This window comes from Ochlerotatus camptorhynchus, unplaced genomic scaffold (genome assembly GCF_037179485.1).
Source record: "Ochlerotatus camptorhynchus isolate MF236.1 unplaced genomic scaffold, CSIRO-AGI_Acam_v1.1 ptg000375l, whole genome shotgun sequence".
NCBI classification, from domain to species: Eukaryota; Metazoa; Arthropoda; class Insecta; order Diptera; family Culicidae; genus Ochlerotatus; species Ochlerotatus camptorhynchus.
In genome coordinates this window covers 234781-258499 of record NW_027040863.1, presented here as the reverse complement: position 1 = coordinate 258499, position 23719 = coordinate 234781, and the positions used below count along the sequence as shown (strand labels likewise).

At 38.3% G+C, this 23719-nt stretch overlaps 1 protein-coding gene across 2 annotated transcripts in view; it reads right to left on the bottom strand.

Annotated features, from left to right (window-relative positions):
• Nucleotides 1–1898: 1898 nt before the first annotated feature.
• The window catches only part of sdt (stardust), a 128354-nt gene continuing 106533 nt past the window's right edge, over nt 1899–23719 (bottom strand). For both annotated transcript variants that reach the window (XM_065232815.1, XM_065232816.1), the window contains exons 9-15: nt 9123–9306; nt 8846–9060; nt 8495–8782; nt 7543–8437; nt 7346–7477; nt 3109–3290; nt 1899–3031 (exon numbers count right to left, since the gene is read on the bottom strand). In XM_065232815.1, the coding sequence (XP_065088887.1) occupies nt 2852–3031; nt 3109–3290; nt 7346–7477; nt 7543–8437; nt 8495–8782; nt 8846–9060; nt 9123–9306 (2076 nt within the window). In that variant the 3' untranslated portion in view covers nt 1899–2851. The remainder of the gene's footprint in view (nt 3032–3108; nt 3291–7345; nt 7478–7542; nt 8438–8494; nt 8783–8845; nt 9061–9122; nt 9307–23719) is intronic.

Here is a 23719-nt window from a genome sequence, read left to right as displayed (position 1 = left end):
ACATCGCAGCAGAGGCAGACCCAGGGGCTCATGGCGGCGAAGCCTAAACAAGGAGATTAAGCAAGTCGACCGGAATTTGACCTGGGCCCAGGTCAAGGCGAAAGCAAACAATCGCCCAGGATGGAGATCTTTCACGTTGGCCCTTTGCGCCAGGGATGGCGCTCAGGACACTTAACTAACTGACCGTTGTTAACAGCAGAGGAATTTGTACCTGGTCGGAAACGTGGAGCGTTTCCTACCTGTCGGTTAGAACGAGATTGTAGGATCGCTTTGCGAGTCTTACATTCCCAAAAATTGGATTTGTGGTTTTCACCACAATTTGAACATTTAAATTTCTTAGGATCTTCCTTCACAGGACAGTCGTCCTTTGCGTGAGAGGAATCACCACAATTCATGCATTTAGCTGGCATGTAGCAATTTTTAGTTCCGTGACCCCATCCCTGGCACTTACGGCACTGGGTGAGGTTTTGGAAATTTCCTCCAGTCTTCCTGAAGTGTTCCCACTTCACTCGGACATGGAGCATAAGGCTAGCTTTTTCTAAGGCCTTAAGGTTGTTTAGTTCACTAGACTTGAAGTGAACTAAATAAAAATCATTAGAAATCCCGTTGCGCGAATCGCCAGGACGGGATTTCATTTTCATTTTGATTACTTGGAGTGGCACAACTCCAAGTAATTTTGCCAGTTCATCTTTGATCTGATCCAGGGGTTCACCACTGGGCAGTCCTTTCATGACAACCTTGAACACACGTTCAGTTTTGGTGTCGTAAGTAAAAAATTTGTGCTTCTTCTCAGTAAGATACTTGAGAAGACATTTAAATCCGTCCAAGGTTTCAGCCAATACACGGCATTCACCCCGACGTCCAATTTGTAGTGAAAACTTAACTTTCACGAAATTCAAAAGTTCCATGCGAAGAGCATGGAAATCGGTAGTGGTTATCACAATAGGGAGAATCTTTTCCTTCTTGGCATTAAGCCGGGAAAGTTTACTAGAATTTTTCTTGGATGATGGATCATTCTCATCATCCGTGAGCAAATCAAATTGATTACTCAAATTAATTTCATCAGAAGGGGGGTCAAGAGTTTGCCCCTTTCTTTTGCGTTTAGGCGCCATAGCGGCAGTAAATTTTTATCCAAATCGACTTCCAAGCAGATTACTATAAGAATCTGAAGGATCGAAGAGGAATTTTCCAAATCGATATCCAAGAAGGATTACCTCGGGTAGGGTCCAAACAAGGATCGAAGAGGAATAAGAGTTGAACAAGGTAGAAAATTTTTACAGGTTGAGCACTGAAAAGTGCTGTTTAAATTTGTTGTAGCTTTAGGTAGTAGTAACACTTCCTTCAGCAAAAAGCAAATAGATCCGCACGGCAAGAGAGCACGATGCGGACTGGATCTATTCAATCGTTAATCTTCAATCCGCTTTGGTGACCGTGAGAAACAGAATCTTAGTTCGCTGATTCATGTTTGGGAAACGACCACACGATCTCGATAATATCGTTAATAGTACCAGGTTGGGGTTACTATCTGCTGTACCTAACTATTGATGGAAATATTGGGATGATAAAATGTTTTACCTTCCAGCCAGGGATGCAGCTACCGAACAATCGTTGTGTTACGGTCACTTGGATGCGGGGTCAAGAAAGTTATTGAAAGACAATGCGATTTTAATAGTAATCCAATCCTACATAATGATTTAATGTAATGTGCTAACCGCAGTTAGTTTAGTTAGTTTACTATCTAAACTTTCAACCATTGGTGGTACCAAGTGCATAATTATTAATACATTTTGTCATACACATCGCGGTTTCAGAAACGTTGTGGTATATGTAGGTTAGTAGTAGAGGTCAGTTTCGGATTAAATAAAAATCATTGCACCATGTTTTGTTGGTTATCAATCTTTTTTTTTTCTCTGGTGGTTTATTATTCGTTATTACGACTATACATGCATAATATTGAGCGTAATAATATTTTCTTGATTCCATTTCTTGTTTTTTTTTGTTTTCGAAGGCGGTTTAATCGGACCGGAGAGAATGTACTTTAATGTCGCAAACTAATCGGCAGCTAACTGCAAACGATTTTCGACTTCACTTGAATACGTATCAAAAATATCGTTTTTAACTCTTTGTGGATGAATTTAAGCTGGATTTACTTTTTTCTTATGTATTTTCCTTTTCATTCAATTTGTTACTGCTAGTTATCTCGCTAGTATGATGTTCCTTTTTTTTTAGAGTAAATTGTGAACACGAATAATTTTTTGTTGTTCTTATACATTTTTTCGAACTGGATCTATGAATGTATCGATTTTGTTTTTTCTCTGTTAAGATTGAATATTGTAATGCGTTTACGTTTATTGAATCATGTAAGGGGTTTTTGAGTTTGACTATTTTTAAGTTTTTTTTTTAACATTTAGAAATTGCTTTTATTGTGTTCAGTTTTTTCTCCATAATTGTACAAGAATATGGACAGATAAATAAAATTTACATATAAAACAATCCTTCTATGTATTTTTACAAGAAATAATCTAGATATAAAATAAATCTTTTATACTCTGTTTTAAAAACGAAAATAACAACGTTGCTTATCTATTAATTGGATTTTATTTGCATACTCCTATAAACGTGTTTTGATTTTCAGCAATCATCAATTTTCATCATTCCAAGTGTAATATATGCATGCATGGACATGTTTGTTCTTCTATGGAATGTGTTTTCCCTAGGTATCTACTTACATAAATTACGATAATTTATCTGTACGCTCCTTAATCAGTATCAGACTTAAACGATAGTGTTTTTTTTTTCTTTACAAACAACAAAAAATAAATGTTAGTAGCAAATGGATCACTGACCTAAATTAGTTATGCAGCCAGCTACTTGGCACCCATTGTGGTTCTCGTTCGAGTGAGTTTATCTCGGCGAGCAGCTGATGGTAGGCCCGTTCCGTGTCATTGTTGATGATGATCATGTCAAACAAGTGGCCCCATCGTGCTTCCATGTCGCGCGCCGTCGCAATAATTTCCTTCAGTTCCTCTTCCTATTGAAACAGAAGCAGAAGAGATGGTTGTTATAAAACCTCTGTCACTATGCAATTTAAAATACTAAATAACATACCTTATACGGTTCACCAGCCCGTATTCGCTTTTGGCGAAGCTTCTCCAAACTTGGTGGTGCCACCAGGACAGTATAAGGTTTCAGATCTGAAGACCGCAGGAGCTTCAGACTCTGAGGATGGAGATTGAGTACGCAAATTTTACCGCTGGCCACCACTGCTCGAATGGCCTCCAAGGATGTACCTGAGAATAAAACGTTTATGTTAATTTTTTTTTCTCATCAGTTAGTGGCTATTCATAAACAACGTAAACTATGTTTTGGAGAGATTTTAGACCTTCTCTGTCTCTATGTAGTCCTCATGCAATTAAAAACTCGTCAACCCCCCTCCATATATAAATAAATTACACCGGGCAAGTGGGACCACGGGGTAAGTGCGATACGTAATACTGCTGATAACGTCGTTGTCATCGGTGTACCTTACATGCATTAGTATTGATCTTATTTTATCAGTTTTATTGTCTATAATTCCCCCTTCGTATCATTATTTTTATTAGCGTGATGGCAACTAAAAGGTAAATTCATCCTCTTTTTCTCTAACTAAATATCCGAACGTCATTGGTGGGAACATGTATCTCGCGAGCAGCCTACCGGAAAAATAGGCATTCAAGTGGCTGTTGTGTAATCTTGGAGTGTTGCAAAAAATGTTGTTCTAAATTTCAGCCACCAATTTCATCAAATCCATCCGAAAGACTTTTAAAGCTCTTTTAAAGTTTAATTGGAAAAATTGTTGTCTGTATCTCTTCTAATAAAAAAAGATATACCCAATTATAGTAAAAAAAATTAAAATGTTGTGTCCTAGACACGACCGCAGTATGACGTAGAACTACGCAAAGTTGATGTATGTCATACATTTTTTACTAATATACTTTATCTTAAATTTTTCAAGTATTTCAATGTTTCGGTTATGGTTCAATGTTGGTTCAAGTATATTTCCTGGAATGTAATAAATTATGAAAATTCAAAGAAGCCGTTATATATTTTGGAGTAGTCCACAAAGACGCCATGCATGTTGTGGGATTAAACAATTGCTAAAAAATACATTAATTATTTTCAGTAGTAGGTACCATCGTTAGTTTTAAATTAGGTGTCTAAAGCAGAGAAGAGAGTGAAGGTTGTATTTTATGATGACGCAACAGGCAGTTGTTTTCCTTATCAGAAGACGATACTTTCAATTCAATATTGATCAAAATGTGGGTTCATATGTTTTTGTTTTCCAATTTGGAGGACAACCCTAACATAAAATTATCATGCATCATCATTATGCAGTTTACAGCGTGTTCGTAGAATGATGCAAAATAGAATACTGTGACTTTTCTCAAATCAAACGTTTGGTTTCTAATAAGTAGGTGCTTAGTACAACATTAATTGAAAATTAGGGGGATTCAGTTTTTGAATTTCGCTAAGAGATACATCTACCGTTTCAACTTCTCCACGCGTTTCAACTTGCCAAGGTGTAGGGTAATGGATTTTGGTTGCACTTATTTATGTTATTTTCGCACTGCGTCTAAATGTATTGCGTGTTTTATCTATGAATATAACATATGGACATGAAAAATGTGTGTTTGGTGAAAAAGTCTAACTTTCTAGTGTCTATTAATACTAAAGAATGAATAATGTTTTAAAATTAGATTTTATTGAAACGTGGGTTCGTAATCACACAAGCACTTCTGAGTAATTGCGTTAATTGGAAACAGTAGATAAAGCTTCTTTCTCTACCATGCACGGTATATGTATTTAGGTTAACATCCGACGTCTCTCCTTAGCATATTCGGCAAAACAAATACTTTCTAAGCCCCGCCCTTGACAGGATTTCCCGTCGTTTTATTTATGCAAAAAAGCATGGACTTTGGATGTTAATCTAATTGCATATATAGAGGTACCAGATATGTTTTACAGTCAGTTGGTGATAAATCACCAACAGTATATCATCAAAATAATCGTGAGCGATTTTTTTTTTCAAATTTGAATGTTTTTGCTCACTGGGCAGTGGTAGTAAGCGGGTAAAAATTTAACGGAATTGAACTTTTTTTTGTTACTTAATTGTAGTTTGCTTAACAATTATTTCCCCGTAAAAAAGTGATCGTCTAAGTCCATGCCTTTTTCAGGTTGTCGCTATGGGGGAGGGCGGGGAGGGGTGTTGTTTTGCAAAAATAATTGTTCCGCGTTTCGTATTAGGTACCGTAGCCGCGTTTCAACTATGGGACCCAAGTCCCTTCCACCCCTTGGTTGTCAAGGTGATCCACCTTTAACCGCTGACTTGCTCCTGCTTACTGCACGGTTAGACAAAAGTTCCAAAAATTAGGTTTGGTTCACTCATTTCGGCACTATAGTGGAGGAACCCAAAAGTAGGTAAAGCGGGTCAAAGTAATTTTCATTTACTTGTGTGCAGTTCGTATGGAATTTTCCACTAGCCTTTTAACCAAAAGTAAGTTAGTTGTACCCAACAGTAGGTAAATATGATTATACTCAACGTTGGGTTCCCACACTTTACTACCCCTGTTGGGTGGTTTTGCTCCTCCGTTTTTGACAACATTAGAAGGAGAAAAGGAGGCAAACTAGTCAACAGTAGGTAAAAGTGAACTGGCCGTTGGATACTTTTTTCTTACCGTGTGCAGGACCCAGTGCCACGCCGTCCGAAGCGGTAATGAGCAGAGGCTCGGCAGCAGCGTTGTTTTATTTCTTTTTCAGGTTCAAGCAGAACGATGTGCAACCAAGTGGTACTCGATTATGACGACTGGGTTTGGGAAAATCGTTTATGTCACGAAAACAGTGATGAAATTATCATTTGTACATTTTTCAAAAGTTATTTTTATGAAAAATTAAAAAAGTATTTATTTAAGTAGATTTGTAAAGTAATATCCTATCGATTGGCATATTTGGAATTTAATTTCATCTATAAATGACAAAGTTACAAGCGTTTAAAACCTAACACTATTTCACCACACATATTTTTTTATTTGCACCACAGTATAGTCAACAAAGACGTAGTTCTACGACGATACGTCAATAACTCTTTATCGGCGAAAGATATCGACAAGCACTGTGCTGCAAAAATTTGCACCTTAAAAGATCTAAAAGTTATTTGAAAACATCTTTGCTGAGAAGTTTGAAATAAGAAAACTAGAGCAAAACAAGTGTTTTTTTAGACACCCTAACTCAATTCCAGAAAATAGCTCTAAATCGGACAGTTCAACCACCTTAGAATTCATTGTCATAAAAATGAGGGCATAGTTAGAAGGAACAACTTTGTAGGATACACTTTTAGTCTAAAATTTTAATTTTAGGCTCAAAACGTATCCTTCCACCTAAATCTCCATTCTGGACCACTGTGCAGTGGATCACGGATGGAACCTGGCGGAGATCGAGGAGCGATAAAAAAGCACCAACGGTACTCGGCTCAGAAGGAAGTAGAGCCCACTTGTAGACTTAACAAGCGAGCGTGGGTGGTCTCCCTGGCCGATGAAGAGGAGTTGGTGGCAACAAATTCAAGGATTCCTGTGAAAGTTGTGATTGGACAGTTGCTTACCGACCCAACAACCTGCTGAAATGTTTGTGTGAGTAATTTCAACAACTTCTTCATGTTTCGACAGCCAAACAGGTATCGACATCTTGGCATGATCCACCAAGGGTACGGCGCATGACTCCCATCAGATCCAAGCATCCGTCATTGCAGGAGATAGAAGCAACTATCAAGAGCATTGAATCCCTCAAGGCTCCCCCGGGTAGTTCACATATCACCAGAGATACTCAAAGCTGACCCCATGCTAACAGCACAAATTTTGTATCAATTATTCTGCAATATCTGGGACACCACGACTTTTTCGGTTGACGGTATACTTACGGTATATACGGTCTTAGTGAAGGTCAAAGGAGATCTGGCTGTGTACGACAATTGGTGAGGCATTATTCTACTGTGTACTGTTCTCAATTCAGTTCACCATAATCCGAATTTCGGATTGGAAATCGGCAGAACATCGCAGCAGAGGCAGACCAAAGGACTCATTGCGGCGTAGGCTCAACAAGGAAATCAGGAAAGTTGGCAGTAATTGCCCTGGGCCCAGGTTAAGTGGTTAATTTTCAGTTTTTTCAACCTCAAGTTGATGAGATGACGATTTCAACTGTTTTTTTTTTTAAATTTATTTTTTGTGGTTGTGATGCCACGAATAGTACGGTTGGTGATATTATCCACCCACTGATGTTTTTTCCATGAACTTCATACTAACAACACAATACTAACCATAATAGGCCTTCTCATACTCTCCATGTTCGACAAACTTTCTAGCCAGTATATCCGCTTCGAACTGTTGTCTCGAGATAAAGTGGTAGTCTTGTCCAGGAATTTCACCCTCACGTTGGGGACGAGATGTATCTGTTAAAAAAAGGCAAATATGTTAATGTAAACGCTTGCCAGGCCAGAATTAGCAACAGCCTTACGAGGAATGGCAGCAGCAAATCTTTCCGAATCAGCCATCAGTCGTTGTCGAAGCTCGTGTCGTCCAATGTTGGGCGGACCAATTAACACAATAGGTCGTTTGTGTGACGCACGCGGATAATACAGGGCTACTTCCTCGTACGTGAGGATCTCTTCAGGTTCAGGATCTTCTGCCGTGGCTGTAGCATACAGTGGGTAGCCGTGTTCACTGCTTGCCTTCTTTTTCTTTTTCTGTCCCTTCCGGGCACAGAGTAGCGTAAAACCACCCGCTTTGCCGTTAGCATCCCTGCGTGCCCTTAGACCAACCTCACCTGCGTTGGCTAACTTCATGGATTCGCACAGATGCTGGAACGATTGGCTAGGTATTAGACCAGCAAGAGTTTGATCCTCCTCACCCTCACGATACGCTTGCCACCAGTTGGGATCATCACGAGATATCACGTGGAGTACATCTCCTTTCTGAAAGCTAATGCCAAGCTCACGACAGGGAATATACCGGTCATCCTCCGGATCATAGTCGAAGTGTGCTCTGACGTGCAATACAGCACACGACCCGGAACGCGTCCCTCCCCGTATAACCGGATCTAATGGAGGTCTACTGGCTGGCACAACAAGAAACGTCAAAGTTCCAGTCATTGCACTGAGTAGAGCGCATACGTCGTTTATTGACTTTCCGCGCATTTCAATACCGTTCACTTCAAGCAGCTCGTCACCCTCGTGTAAAAGGCCAGATTTTTCCGCGGCACCACCCCGTACGACCCGACCGATCACTACTGCTTCCCCCTCGTTCCGTATAGTAGCTCCAAGTGGTTCCGACGATTTCTCGATCTGTATTATTCTTATATGATCCTGACTACCATCCCGCAAAACACCGAGAGGAACACTCATAGGTTCACGCTGGAATGTACAACTTTGATTAACATATGTCTATGAAAGAGAAAGAAGATCAGTTACCTTTGCTATATTATTGTTATTGTTATTAACTAGGCTAGTATTATTTGGAATAGATGGCAAAACTGATGTCGGTTTGACCGGTGTAGCGCTGGTCATCGTGTTATTGTTCAATGGCAATGGCACCGTGGGATTCTGACTGACTGCACTGACACCGTATGCTGGCGAACGATCGGTTGTGGACGCAATGCGATCTTGTGCCAGAAGCAGTCCCTCCATTTCGTACGTTGAGAGCAGATCACATAGTTCTATTGCAGCTGGTGTACTTGACTGGGCCAGGGATTCAACACACTGCAAGTAGAATTGATATTCAGTAAATGACCACTTAGTAAAATTGATCATACGAAAACTTACGTCCTTAGCCAGTGCCTGTGCATTTGAGCAAATGGGATTCTGTATACGTGGTCTCCGCCTTTCCAGAACAGCTGTGCGAGCAGCGAGAGCACGTGCGATGCCGGGACCCAAAAGCAGACTTTGGGCCGCTGTAACTCTACCAGCGAGTGCGGCCAAGCCATGCTTATTGAGGTGACCCTGTAATCGCTGCAAAGCTGATACTAGCTCTCCATATCCTGAAAAATCTATACAATTTGGAATCTTGTATGTGGACTACTTTCATGTATGGCGCTCTTACCGATAATTTTCTCCGGTTCTTCATCTTCTATGTAGGCTTCGTTTTCAACGCCACTAGCGGGTTTCTCAACAACCGGGTTGTCCTGCAAAGCCCGTAATCGCTGTGAACTCCTGAGACTGTTCCGCAGAAAGTCATTCTGAGCAGCTATTCGTTCCTCCTCTTCACGTCTTCTGCGTAATTGTTCCTGTTGATTGTATATAAGTGAATTTTATATTAAAAAATGTCATGGTAGAAAATAGAAAAAATAATCTTCACACTCAAACTCGCCTGTTTTTGCATGTAGAATGAATCGGAATGTATCAGATTGTTGCCCCCGCTACCGTTGGCAACTTTACCACCATAATCGGTTACGATCATGTCGAGCTGAGCATGGGCGTTTGCCTAGTTCGTAACCGGTCCGTTGGGCTTCTAGCCAAAAATAGGCAAATCGATCACTATCTATTGGACTGTTCGTTGGGTGCCAATGTGATGTTTCATGTTGCTGCTTCTTACATTCAAGAAGGAACGAAACCGGTGAAGTGAAAGTAACTCGTTGTCGTTTTCTGTCGGGGTGTAGTGCGCCATAGTTAGACAAATAAATGTTACCCGTCGCCAGGCAATTAGCAAGGTCGGACTTGAATCACCTAGCAGTTTCATATGGTGTGACATTTACGATTTGTTATGTGTACATACGCTGGTGGCAGATTTTTTTTCGGTTCAACAAATACCTACCGCTCACTTAATTTATTTTTATAAAAAAAAATCCGCGTACAGTTCGTGGTTACTCAGAGGTACGATAGTATTGTCTGGTTCGTCCAACAAGCAATTAAAAAATTTAAGTTTATATATTTGTCATGAACTTTGCATGAAGTGGGGCTCCTTTACTACTTATAGGAAACTTCGGGTAATACTAAGGTTGGCAAATGTTCTTTTCATTGAAAAATGTCATTAGATTTTTATAGTAAAATCTCTGTCACAAATAAAATTGTTTACACGATAGAAATCATGATGATATCTTCACATTAATGATTACACACTGTATTGTCATTGAAACATTATATCATCATGATACGTAGCATAGTCTAATGATAATGAGAAATAAAACCTGTTGTTTCATTTTCTCTTCCCGAGCAAAGTCGAGCAATGAATGCACTTGAAAACAAGTTTTGTTTTCAAAATAAAATTGATATGATAAATTAAATCATATAGTTTTCGTTTTGCTGTAATTTTCCAACATAATTGGCAAAATTTCAAAGTTTTGCTCTCACTCTCGTATACATGAGCCTTCATTTTGCTATTCATTGACAGTCTCGTTGACAGTAGAATTCCATTTGATATTTACTGAGAATGCTTTGCTCTCATTTTTGACCAAAATGAGAGTAACCTGAGTAATAAAATACATAAACATCACAACATCACATTTAGTATTCGATTTGGTCTCAGGCTTGACGGTTATGAAATTTTCCAGCACTGACTGACTGCGTGCAGCTTGGACCTTGAGAGATTGTCCCACCTATGATTTTTTCATTGTTTCTTTTGGCTTTGCAAATTCTCATTCACACACTTATGCATCCTGCACATTCCTGCATAGGTGCATAGAGCCAACGTGAAAGATTACCATCTATTTAAAAATTTATTTTTTATTTGAGTCAGATTCCTGTCGACTTCTATTATTTCCTTTTTTTGTAATTGGAGTATTACAATTTGTAAGGCGAGATTTTTTTTTTAACTATGGTAGTCCAGTATTTTCAAAGTTAAGGAGCATTTTTTATGGTAACTTCCTCCAATTTAGTTTATCGATCATAACTTATTATTGATTCATTTGTTCAGTCCATGATGTTCTAAAAAAACAAAAAATTGCATCCTTACAATGTTATATGAAATTTTCACTTTACTTTTCCATTATTTTATGACTTCCTAGGGGAGAATGGCGCAAATGGAAATAGAAAGTCAACTAGTCTTCATGAAGTTTACATCTAGAACGCTTCATAGTTCTAGTTGCAAACTTCATGAAGACTTGACTTTCTATTTCCACTTGTGAAGAAGTTCAGTAGAGTAAAGGGTGATACGGTCAAAATTTGGTCAAGGGAAAACGCGTGTAAATCGGTGAAATCGTTTATTTAAAAAATCAAATTAAATTTCTTTTTCAAGTTCAATTAGTATAAAATTCAGGAAAAATATTCAGTTAGGCTTCCGCTTTTCCAAATCCGAATTGCTGGGCCTTACGCTTGACCCCTGCCATCAGATTTTGTACAGCTACCTTGTCCACCTTCTTCGCCGCAGAAAGCCAGTTTGCCTTGAACTGCTGCTCGCCCTTAGCAGTTTTTTTGGTCTTCTTTAGGTTCCGCTTGACAATAGCCCAGTATTTCTCAATTGGGCGGAGCTCTGGCGTGTTGGGAGGGTTCTTGTCCTTGGGAACCACCTGCACGTTGTTGGCGGCGTACCACTCCATGGCCTTTTTACCGTAATGGCAAGATGCCAAATCCGGCCAAAACAGTACGGAACAACCGTGTTTCTTCAGGAAAGGCAGCGACATTTATTCAAACACTCTTTCACGTAAATTTCTTGGTTGACAGTCCCGGAAGCTATGAAAATGCTGCTTTTCAAGCCACAGGTACAGATGGCTTGCCAAACCAGATATTTCTTTGCGAACTTTGACAGTTTCATGTGCTTGAAAACATCTGCTACCTTTCCCCTTCCTTTTGCCGTATAAAACTCCTGTCCCGGAAGCTGCTTGTAGTCGGCTTTGACGTAGGTTTCGTCGTCCATTACCACGCAGTCAAACTTCGTCAGCATCGTCGTGTACAGCCTCCGGGATCGCGCTTTGGCCGTCGTATTTTGTTTATCATCGCGATTTGGAGTCACTACCTTCTTGTAAGTCGATAGTCCGGCTCGTTTTTTGGCTCGATGCACGGTTGTAGACGATACACCCAGCTTATTTGCGGCATCTCGGAGAGAGAGGTTAGGGTTTCGCTTGAAACTACCGGCAACTCTCTTTGTCGTCTCAGCGGCTTCCGGTTTTCGATTTCCCCCCGATCCAGACTTCCTGGCTGTCGACAAACGTTCCCCAAGCACTTTAATTACATTTGTAACGGTTGATTTGGCAACTTTTAGCGATTTTGCCAACTTTGCGTGCGAGTAGCTCGGATTTTCGCGATGCGCGAGCAAAATTTTGATACGCTGCTCTTCTTGCTTGGACGGCATTTTGACAACTGAAGAGTGAATTCCAAAATCAAAATAGGAGCAACATTCTACACACACACACCTTCAAAATGAGGGGTGTTCAGGTTTTTTAAATGCAAAATTGAAAGAAATACGTCAAGTTGATATTGACCAAATTTTGACCGTATCACCCTTTATCTACTGAAAATCGTAGAACTTTTTTGCAATTTTTTTTTTCGGTTTTCTGCTTTTTTAAAATGATTTTTGGTCTAGAATCGTAGATAATCTGGCCAGATTTCCGGATCCAATTGACCAATCCTAAAAATATGCAATAACGTTCTTTCGTTTGTCGCCGCGTTTGTTAAATCTGGTGTTGTGGTTGCTGAGAAACACGTCTTACAAAATTTTGTGAACAGTGTTCAGGAAAATGGGTGTAATATCGACCATGCTACATCAATTCTGTGGTCAGATTTCTCCTAGAATTGTAATTTAAATTTCGAAGGAATCCATTGGAATCATCCCAAGGAATTTTCTTCGGTATTTTCCTGAAAGTCTCTTTAAAATTTCTTTGAAATTTTCCTCTGTATTACCATGTAATTCTACTCATACCTTCCATGAAATTCTTCGCATAATTCATCTAAAGCCCATGAAATTATTATCAGAATAAACTTGAAACTCTCTTAGGAATTAAGGCTGTGTGATTCTTTCTTTTTAGGAATTTTCTTCAGAAAATCAATCGCCATTCTTAAATTCTCATAGAAATTCTCTTGAAAGAATGTTTATTCAAGTCCATGAGCCTGCCCCGTAACGTGAGTAGATCACCTACGTTACGGGATGTAAGATCTACTATCGATTCCTAGTTCTGATTACTTCAAACTAGGAGAACAGCATTTTTCAGTAATCCAAGGAACAAATCTTAGTCCTTGTTACTTTTTATGCCTTGTTGATAGTGACAAGACTCGGCTTTGTCCACCGAGGATGATCTTTAAACAAGGAAAAAATGTGTTAGTTTGTCTTCATATATGTGATTCCTAATCTTCTATTCGTTGTTCCCTAGTTTGAAGTGGTTAAGACTAGGGTTCTGGTGCATGGTCATTATCGGTGTCATTCCTTAATTTTTTGGCTAAGGAATCCAGTTTTGACTGACAAAGAGGCGCGCCTTTGGAGGGTGTTTCAACACTCCGAAGGGTATAAATAGCGGAACCTTTCAATTAGAGTCGGATCCTTGCGATAAATGCAAGAGAATGACAACTGTAAAAAAATCGAATATTTCATCATTTCTCAATAGTGATGGAGTAATACGAAATGTTGTTCAGGTGCATTTTTTTTTTGTTAGTCATCATCAAAAAAAAATACTTTTCGGTTTTTCTTAGTCCAACTTTTTTTATGATGAGATAGAACGTTTTTACATGTTATTTTTGTCAGTAATCTACGGAAGAAACTGGTTTTCTTGGATATTTGATAATTTCACCAATATTTTAAGAAAATAAAAACGAGCCAAAAATATTTTATTTTTATTTTCGGAGCGATAAATTTTCCCTAAAGCCTGAAAATGTTTCTTTATGCAATTTTGGAGCATACATTGTTTTCTATATACTTGAACCACAGACAAACAAACATAGCACTCGGATACTTTTCAACGAATAAGCAATTAACAGTAAATTTAAAGTTTTCTTCTTTGGTAACATTGCCACCTGTTGATTAACTGCCTAGGCGTTTGACGTTTAAAGGGTGTCCACTGTTAAATTGCATCACTTTTAAAAAGTTGTAACATTTTGCAGCATTTTTTGGTTAATTTCAAAGAAATTTTGGGTGAGATTGCCTCAGCGTGTATTGTTTACACTGCGTGAGTTTCATTGTGAAATTTCTAGTAGTTTTGAAAATGGAGTAGAAGGAACAGCGCGCACTCACCTTAACAAACCGCATATTTCGCACCGAGCCATCGGAAAGATGTGGGGAATCCAATAATCTACTGTTTTTCGTGACATAAAATGTTTCGGAGATCGTTTCACTGTCGATCGGAAGCAACCAAAATAACCAAAAGTTCCACATTCAACGATTAAAATCACTTCCAAGTTCCATAAAATTCAAATAAAGTTCCGACAGAATTTTCAAGTTCCATAAAGTTCAAATAAAATTCCGACAGAACTTTCAAGTTCCATAAAGTTCGAATAAAGTTCTGACAGAACTTTCAACTTCCATAAAGTTCAAATAAAGTTCCGACAGAACTTTCAAGTTCCATAAAGTTCAAATAAAGTTCCAACAGAACTTTCAAGTTCCATAGTTTCAGAACTTAATATAGAATTAGTGTAGAGGACAAAAACCTTTTTTTTTCGCTTTTTTTAAATTATTTTCTAAAAGTTCCGTTCAAGTTCCGACAGAAGCTGCTTAGAATGCTCTTCAATTATGGTCCGGAACTTTCAAGTTCTTATAATGACTTAAAAATGAGGTTGCTTAGAATTCTATAGACCACCTTCAACCAAGCTGCTTAAGTCACAAATAGCCTTTTATCAGAACTTTTGGTTACTTGGGAAGTGAGTGCAAGACAAAGTGTTCCATACTGCGTTGAAGATCCAGCGAGTGGTTACTGCCTTCAAACGCAAACCCAACTATTGCGTTCGGGATGCTACGAGAAAACTGCACTTGACAAAAAGTTTCATGCAGAAAGCCAAGAAACAAAGAGGACTACGTTCATTCATACAATGAACGACAGAATAGGACCGCTAGCTGTACACACAATCCACATTGCTGTATGATGGACGATAAAACATACGTAAAAGCGGACTTCAAACAAATTGCGGGAAACCAGAATGTGACTGCGAAAGACAAGTTCGATGTTTCAGAGTCCCTCAGGAAACAGAAAGTGTCGAAGTTCACCAAGAAATTCATAATGTGACAGACGATTTGTTCGTGCGGAAAACGGAGCAAGCCTTTCGTAACAACTGCAACCGTAAATGGCCAAGTCTACATGAATGAGTGCCTCCGTTTCTCAAATCACACAACGTTACTTCAATTTTTGTTCTGGAGTGATACTGAGCCCTAATGAAGCACGAACTCCGTAAGCATCCTAAAGTTGGCACTGCGGAGCAGGAAATGTTGAAATCATGGTTGAAAGCAGAAAAAATGTCGATTCAACCGTTGTACAAAACCTTATGGGTGTAATTAAGAAGAAAGCTCGGGCATTTGGATTTGGTGAAGAAATAGAGTAAGCCAAGTTTATGTATAGTATTATATTCCCTGAAAATTTCATGCCAATCGGTTGAGAGATTTATTTTTGGCGAGTACTTCTAAGTGATGAAATTTAACTGTGTACACCCTTTAAACACTACCGCCATCTATCCGCCAAGATAGTGAATTTAAAAGACGGCGATAGTGTTATAACTTGAATCTACATTTTTTTTCGAAATATTGATAATTTATAAAGACCACGCTGGGTAGCTGGGTTCGAATCCCGGTCCGGTCTAGAAATTTTTCGGGTAGGAAAATTTTTCGACTTCCCTGGGCATATAGTATGATTCAACAGCTATAAAGCCATGTCATGGCCAATATGCCCAGATTTAAGGCAATAATTAAAACTTGATATGCGAACCACCTAAGGAGCATAGGTCAGTTTTATCACACTCTACACGTGGTTGATAAAAATGAAAGCATAAAACCTCCTCCTGGTCAGAAAGTTTTAACAACCTTTTGATGACTACCACAAAACTATATTACAACCGCATAAATCGCTACTGAAGAAGTTGATAAAACATGATACACGAAACATGTTGACAACTTTTAAGGTTTATTTGGTTGGGTTTATTTGGATGATAGTTAATATTGAGAAATATTTTATTGTGGGAATAAAACCGATGTTTGATGTGAAATCATGATCAATGTTTGTAACAATAGCTGATATTGTTGTATATTGAAAATAAGACGACTTTATTACAATTTTGAACCAATATATGATTCAAAGCATGCGGTTCAACATTTATGGTGATTATTATACCAAATAGGAGCACAAATTCAGTGCACCATATGAATCCTACTACTTTAGCACCACAAATGAAAGAATCATTAAAAGATTATCTATTTAGTACAAAACTGTTATTACTGTTGAAAAATGATGTGATTGTTCCTCCATGATTTATCAATTTATGTTTATTTATCACATTGCCATTGAAAATACGGCGTTTATATCTTTTCTTGAGATTTCATGTGATAAATTATGAAAAATGGTAAAAAATTACGCAAAAAAAGTTTATCCACTCCCAAACGGATACTATGCTTTAAGTGTGTTTTACAGAGTTTTAGTGTGTATTCTGCAACTTTATCAAATGTAAACATTGTGTCTATCTGTCATTTAGTGCTCTTGAAGTTTTCGTGCTCAAAATTTCAGTTTTATGTTCAAAATGGGAAGTTATTTGTTTAAAAATGCCCAAAAAAGATCAAATTTCGATCAGTATCCGAAATTTGATTATTGAACATCACAAAACTGGAAAAAGCTACCGTGATATTGCTGGTATTGTCCAGCTTCACAAAGATACGGTCGCTAGACTTGTGCAGATGTACAAAAAGCGTGGTTCTATCTCACCAGCTAAGCGTTCGGGGCGTCCTTCAAAGACAACTGCCGAATTGACAGAGCTATCGTGAAGAAGGTGGTTTGGATGATACCCCGAAAATGTCGTTAAGCTCTCTTTTATGGTTATTTTTATTAGAGAACTACGCACCAAAAATTACGTCTTCAAAAGTTCTAAAAGTTATCCCGAGAAAACTTTGCTGAGAAATGTTTAATGAAAAAAATATAGCACTGTTTCTTTTACAGACACCCTAAGTCAATTAAGGAAAATTGTTCTTAATCAATAAGTTCAAGAGATACATCAAAGTTTTCTTAAACAAAGTTGTTTGGAATAAGCTAAGTTACAACTTTTTCCAAAATTTATACCTTTATTTCTGCAATGATAATAAGAACCACCATAGTATTAATTGACAACAACAAAATTAGGGTTAACTGTAAGGAACAACTTTGTAGAAGACACTTTTAAGCGCATCGTTCCTGCAAAATTCCCATTCTGGACTACCGTGTAATGTTGTCAAAAATAAAGTTTATAGTGATCCTCGTGGTGATCATAATATGGGTATGGTTTAAAATAGGAGTTTCCCGATAACCTAACCTAATGGTACAGCCGGTGGTTTCTAGCTCCAATTTGATCGAGTAAATTTTCTCATCATCCTTGGCCATCTGGTATGCACACAGTATACGAATGCAAGTAAGCAATTATTAACTGCAGAACTGTAGTACTGTAGGACTCACTTATAGCGAATTCGTTTATTATCGGGGTTGCAACAACCAGTTTCAACCCAGTGCGAAACCGAACTTTTTGTCAGTGCGAACCTCAACCTGAGCTAGGTTTTATAAACAAACCAGCAAACTGACGTTTGTCAGAAAAAAAATCAGACCCAATCTTGATACCAGATCCAGGCTGGAACTGAATAATAAACGAATTTTCTATTAATGTACTTGTCACTTGGGACTGGGAGCCAGTTCGAACTGTCAAACGGGAGCCAAAAATTGAAAAGCAACAAATGCAGTTACTATTCTTATTCATCGTAAAGCATTGTAATCTCATAATAATGACAAAATTTTAATCTCAAAGGCAAAAATCAGCAGGTTTTTATGATGAAAGTATAAAAACCAGCATCGTTTTTTATGACTCCGCTGAGTTTGCAATGCAGTAAAACTTTGGCGAAACATATATGTTTACAAACATTGATAGAGTCATGGTGGCTCGAGCACTCCTAGCTCAGAACTTTTGGCGGGAATCAACTGAGTAAGAGCAAAACAGTTTTAAACTTGAGGAAAATTTAAGGCAGTTTTCCATTGGCTTGCAAAATAAAATCGATCGACTCCGCAGTACCCAGCTGGAGAAGTGTTCAAAATAGATCTTAGTTAAGCAGGTGTAAAGCGTTGGGACGTATGCTTAAAATTATAAAAAAGAGTTATATTACGCATGAAGTGAATCAGTGAATTCTAAAATTAGCAAAGAAAAGAAAAAAATGTTAGTTGATACGGAACAATTCGTTTGAACTTGTCGTTATGAGAATATCGGTATTGTGTATTTGATCAAATAGATCCAATATGCTAATGAGACATCATCGTCAAAAGGTTTTTCAGGAATACCGTATTGACATCTTAGGTGCCAATCGAATATCAAACAAATGTGAACGTGTTCATTGCAACTCATAAAATTCCATAGTTGACTCTTCGATACTAGAAAATTCAGTTGTCATTTTAGCGACTTAAAACACATCGTAAAATATAAATAATATATCGTGACATTGAATTTTATCACACGATCGTATGTGGTTAATCAGTTCAAAAATTCCTTCCTTTTCCATTTAAAGATGACCACATCGATTTGTGGGTATTTGTGAATTGTGAATGTCATTCCGGTGACGTCAGTGTCTAGCAGTAGAATTTCCAATGCCAAATCAAGTGTTGTTGCTTATATCTTCGAATGCACTTAAAGCTCCATAAACACACCAGTCATATTGGACATCAATATTGCAGGTATATAATTGAATTACTGCCTATGTAGAAACAACAATAGAGCGCCACTTTTTTTTCTCTATCGCTTAATCTGGATATGTAGCACACACAAAAAAATCTTCACACTAGATAAACTAAATTCCATGCGCCTGTTTTGAGCCTATCAACGATCCAAGTGTTTTCTTTCTCAGCATTAATTTAATTACACCAAACATGTAATTTTGAGGTGCCCTTTCAAGCAGAACATGTAATACAGGTTGCACATTCCAGCTGACGTTGGAGGTTGGGTTTTGTTTGTTTTACACGCGTGACTTGTAATTGAATTAGTCCACTCTGATAACAATTCCGAACACCACTACCGATACGGATTACGTACTTTGATCGAGTATTAACAGAACCGAAGGTAAAATCGGATTCGAACTAGAACAAACGAATAGAAAGTGAGTCAAATCAAATTTCCTTCTGCTCAATTCGCTTTCTTCTCTTCACAAAAGTCTCAAAACACACGTCCACTGCTAGCGGATGATCGGAAGAAAAGTGACCAGACGACAATCGCGACGAAAACTGAAAACTGGACTTACTGCTTCTGTTGGGCAGCAAAACAGATAGAAGTCGAGTCGCGCTAGTCTGGCCCGTGGATAGCACTTATGGGCGTAGGAAAATAAAAATGTAAATAAGTGAGTTCTCCACGGAAATATTTGTGCCTCTGTTCCCCCGATTCCGCGACTGACTGTACGACTGGGTCATCGCGCCTTCGTCGTTGTTGTAAAGGGGGTTTCTACGCGCAATACCACGCGCGCGAGCCAACCAACCAACACCTGATCATGTTTGGTATGGGTGATGGAAAAGGAACGTCCAAACGTGGGCGGAGGTGGGGTAGCCCAAAAGTACACCTTGCAATTCTACGACCAATACAATGCAACAGTGCCTACCAACCAAAGCATGCAACGAGCGGGTTGCTTGATTGTGTTTCGTAAAACATATTTTATCAATCAAGTTATGAATGATTCAATGTGTATCAAAGTAAGCGGTCTATAGTGACCGGCGATGGAAAGCGTAACTGCGTATGTGTTTGTTCGTAGCTTCAGGTGAGTTTGTTTTGTTTACAGTGGAGACACCTTTGCGCTTTTGAGCACGTTTCCAAGAGAAGGTGCGTTTAGTAATGCGATAAATGGAGTACCGAAGCTTCTAGGTGCAGCAATAAAATTTAATTCATTAACGGGTTTTAATTCAAGACATGACTTTGGTACATGGTTCAAAAGATGATTGAATTGTTTATAATTGTTTTGATGGTAATTTTCAGTTATTAAGATCACATAATACGAATTGAATGGTACACCGAACTAGGAAATGCATTATAGATTTGCATAAAAAGTATACATAATTTGCAATGTTTCACTTCATGAACAGATTCTGGAATGTGGTTGTCGGATATTTTTATAATAATATTCATCTTCTTAAGTCAGCTAAAATTTTCAAACAAAATTTGTTTCCCCAATTGCACTGTGGCTACAAAATCATCCCATGAAGAATTTATTCGAAAATATTCATTTTTGAAAAACTTGCTTGTACGCTACAGGGGATTTTGTTTTATTATCGGACAAAATGGACCAAACGATCTCAGAATTATATAAAATATTACCCATACGTATTAAACTCTACGTCAAATGAACGAAAAAAAAAATTAAAAGAAATCTGGGTAGTTATTTTTCTTAGAAAATTTTAGATTTTTTTTTGTTTATTAATTTATTTGATAAGGCTCAACCGAATTAACTTTACAGAGCCGAGGATTCTTGGTCACTACACAATACATCTTAACACTATAGTCAAAAGGTACAATCCGCATAAGCGCGAACCATAACATAAACCTTACCTAAAATGGTTAAAATTGTTTATAATCTCTGCTAAACTTCAACTGAAATGGTTATGGAACTTTACCTTTTTTTTTTTTTTTTTTTTCTTTGGTTTGTTTTTTCCGTCGATCTTGTTTTCCGTGCTGAGCACCAATGCTACCGACGTGCCAGGAAGGCAGCTCCCACACCTGGACCCTACCTATCGACCCATCAACTCATGAACCGGGGACCAACGGCTTTACTTCCCATCCGAAGGAAGGCGTGATTAGAGATGTTATGCCTCAGAACATCCCGGCGGCGCCGACTGGGATTGAACCCAGGCCTTCTGGGGTGAGAGGTAATCACGCTTACCACTACACCACCGGCGCCGTTATGGAACTTTACATGAACGTTAAATGATGAAGTTTTAACCTTAAGTATTATAGTTTTTTGGAAGTGGACCTTACAAATAATGGGTTGTTAAGAACCATTACCATTCAAAATTCTTGTTTTCTCCATACATTTTCGGAAAGAAAACTATACTAAAACCTTTTAACTTATGGTTTGAGAACATTAATGGCAATGGTTATGGTAACCAGTAAGGTCCATGAATGGTTTTGTAACATCGATCAACTTTATGTGGAATATATCGCGAATTGGTTGCCTGTAAATTACTGATTACCAATTCACGATATATTTCACGTAAAGTTGAGTGATAATACAAAACCATTAATGGACCTTACTGACTACCATAACCATAACCATTAATGTTCTCAAACCATAAGTAAAAACGTTCTAATATAGTTCTCTTTCCGAAAATGTATGGAGAAAACAAGAATTTGGACCCATTATTTGTAAGGTCCGCTTCCAAAAAACTAAAACTTATCACACAAACGTTCATGTAAAGTTCCATAACCATTTCAGTTGAAGTTTAGCAGGGATTATAAACAATTTATAACCATTATCGGTAAGGTCATGTGATGGTTCGCGTTTATGCGGGAACACAATAAACACTTTATCTTCCGCTATCCAAAAAGCCTCCTCCATCAGAACTGGAGCCGCTTCCAGTAGATTCATTGTATGACAAATTGGGTCAGGGAACGAGGGTCAGAGCGCGTCCATTGCAGCAATTGACGCAAAACGTGGTCAGCACTCATACACTCATCACGAAACGGTTGCTTTCCAAAGTCGACGACGCATCGACCGAAAGAACTGCTGATGAAGAACAATGAGGAGGACCACACAATGGTTGCTGCCGATAAAACAGACGATCGCGTAGCACACATCGAGAGTGGCCTGCTTTTGTCGACAGCCGAGTGAACACTGACCGGAAAATTTTAGTTGTAGTTTTCGGATTTTCCCGGACATCGCGTACTTTAAAACATGAACCAAGCATCGAAGAAAGAAGAAGATATTAATCTCAGAAATCAATTAAAAATAATACTTCAGCATGTAAGATGTGCAACAAAATGAGCTGTGTTTGTTCACATCGACTGATACTGAGTGGTTGCGGTACAAGCACATATCGTCGGTAATAGACGATTGTTGTGTATTAGAGAACGCTTGCGCAAAAAGACTAGGGTGGGAAACGGATTCGAAACTCTAATGTCATTAGCCAAATACATCCGTAGACCAAATAGGTCCACCGTTGTATAATTGGCAATGCACCCGTGTACTGAATGGGAATTGTGGGTTCGAATCCCACCGGTGCCCTTAGATTTTTCGCAAATTTCGCTTACCTCTCAGTATGTTCAAACTTTCTCATAAACAATTAAAGATATAACCTGAAAAATGATTCCCACCAGAATTTTTACGGTGGGGGATAATTGCATGGACAATCAGCAAATTTCCGGGATATATAAGTTGATGTTTTCGGAATTTCTTGGACATCACGAACTTTAAAAAATCATATCTCATGAACGTTTTGAAGTGAAATGATAAGATAAAAAGGAGAAAAGATCATCAATCCATAAAAAATATAATCTGGTTAATGTTTCCACGAAAATTTGTAGAACTAATGATTTGTGAAAAATTGGGAATTTTAATTAAATTTAAATACTTCGTATCCGTTAGCATCTGACAGTAATAAATTACGTCTCCCCGTACACAGGTAAGAACTGGGAAACATACAGCATTAGAACCTTAGTTTTACATGAAACCATTGAAAGATCCTTTTATTTGCCTCGAATTTTACATTAAATTGTGGCTTAACATGGAAGTGGAAATTTATTTAAAAAAAAAACAGCTGTTGTTTATTGAATAAGAGATTGCTGAATGTGTAGTTAGGCCGAAACATGTCATATTATTTCTTGTTTAAAATTTCTGAAATTCATGAGCCGTTAAAAAAATTGTTATTAGTGTTTTTCATGCAGTATTGAGAAAAATTCGAGTACTTTCAAAAAATGTAACACGTTTGATCGCTCATAATCAATATAACGTTTCATTGTCAGTAAATTTATTATTTAGGGGAAATGGCTCTCATGTTGGCCCATGGATCTAAGATTGGGCCCATCGCTAAAAATCTGCTATTTATCAATTTTATCTAGATGAACGCGTCATCGGGACGGTACTAATGGATATGTTTGGTCCCTATTGAATATTTAGTCGATTGCTGAATTTATGGAAGCAACAGAAGATTTGACGCTATCTGCGTTGTTTGATTTTTTTTCCCGGTCCAGAAATTTGTGGCATCGCGAGCGATAATTTTAATTTTAGTTTATTTACGCGGTGATGATGTTGGTTCACTCGCAACTATTTTTGAAAAAAAATAATTAAGTGTTTTCGAGCGAAAGTGTACCAAAAGTGCTTCTGAACGTGTTTCGTAGTTGGGTGTGGTGAAATTCGTGCATTCCCGGTTGATTTTGGAAATCCGTATCACAAAATTTCCCACCGATTCCTTTTTTTGCCGTTCGACGACGATGGGTGTGCTTTCGCGAGAGTGACGTTTATTTGATCCGTTTCTTTGCACGGGTGTGTGTGTGTGTTTTTTTTTGTAACTAGCGTAAGTGTGCCTGCGATTTGCATTGAGTGCCGGAGATTGTAAGTAATCTGACGGATGCCTCGCTGGATACGCCCAAGACTGGACGGGCAGT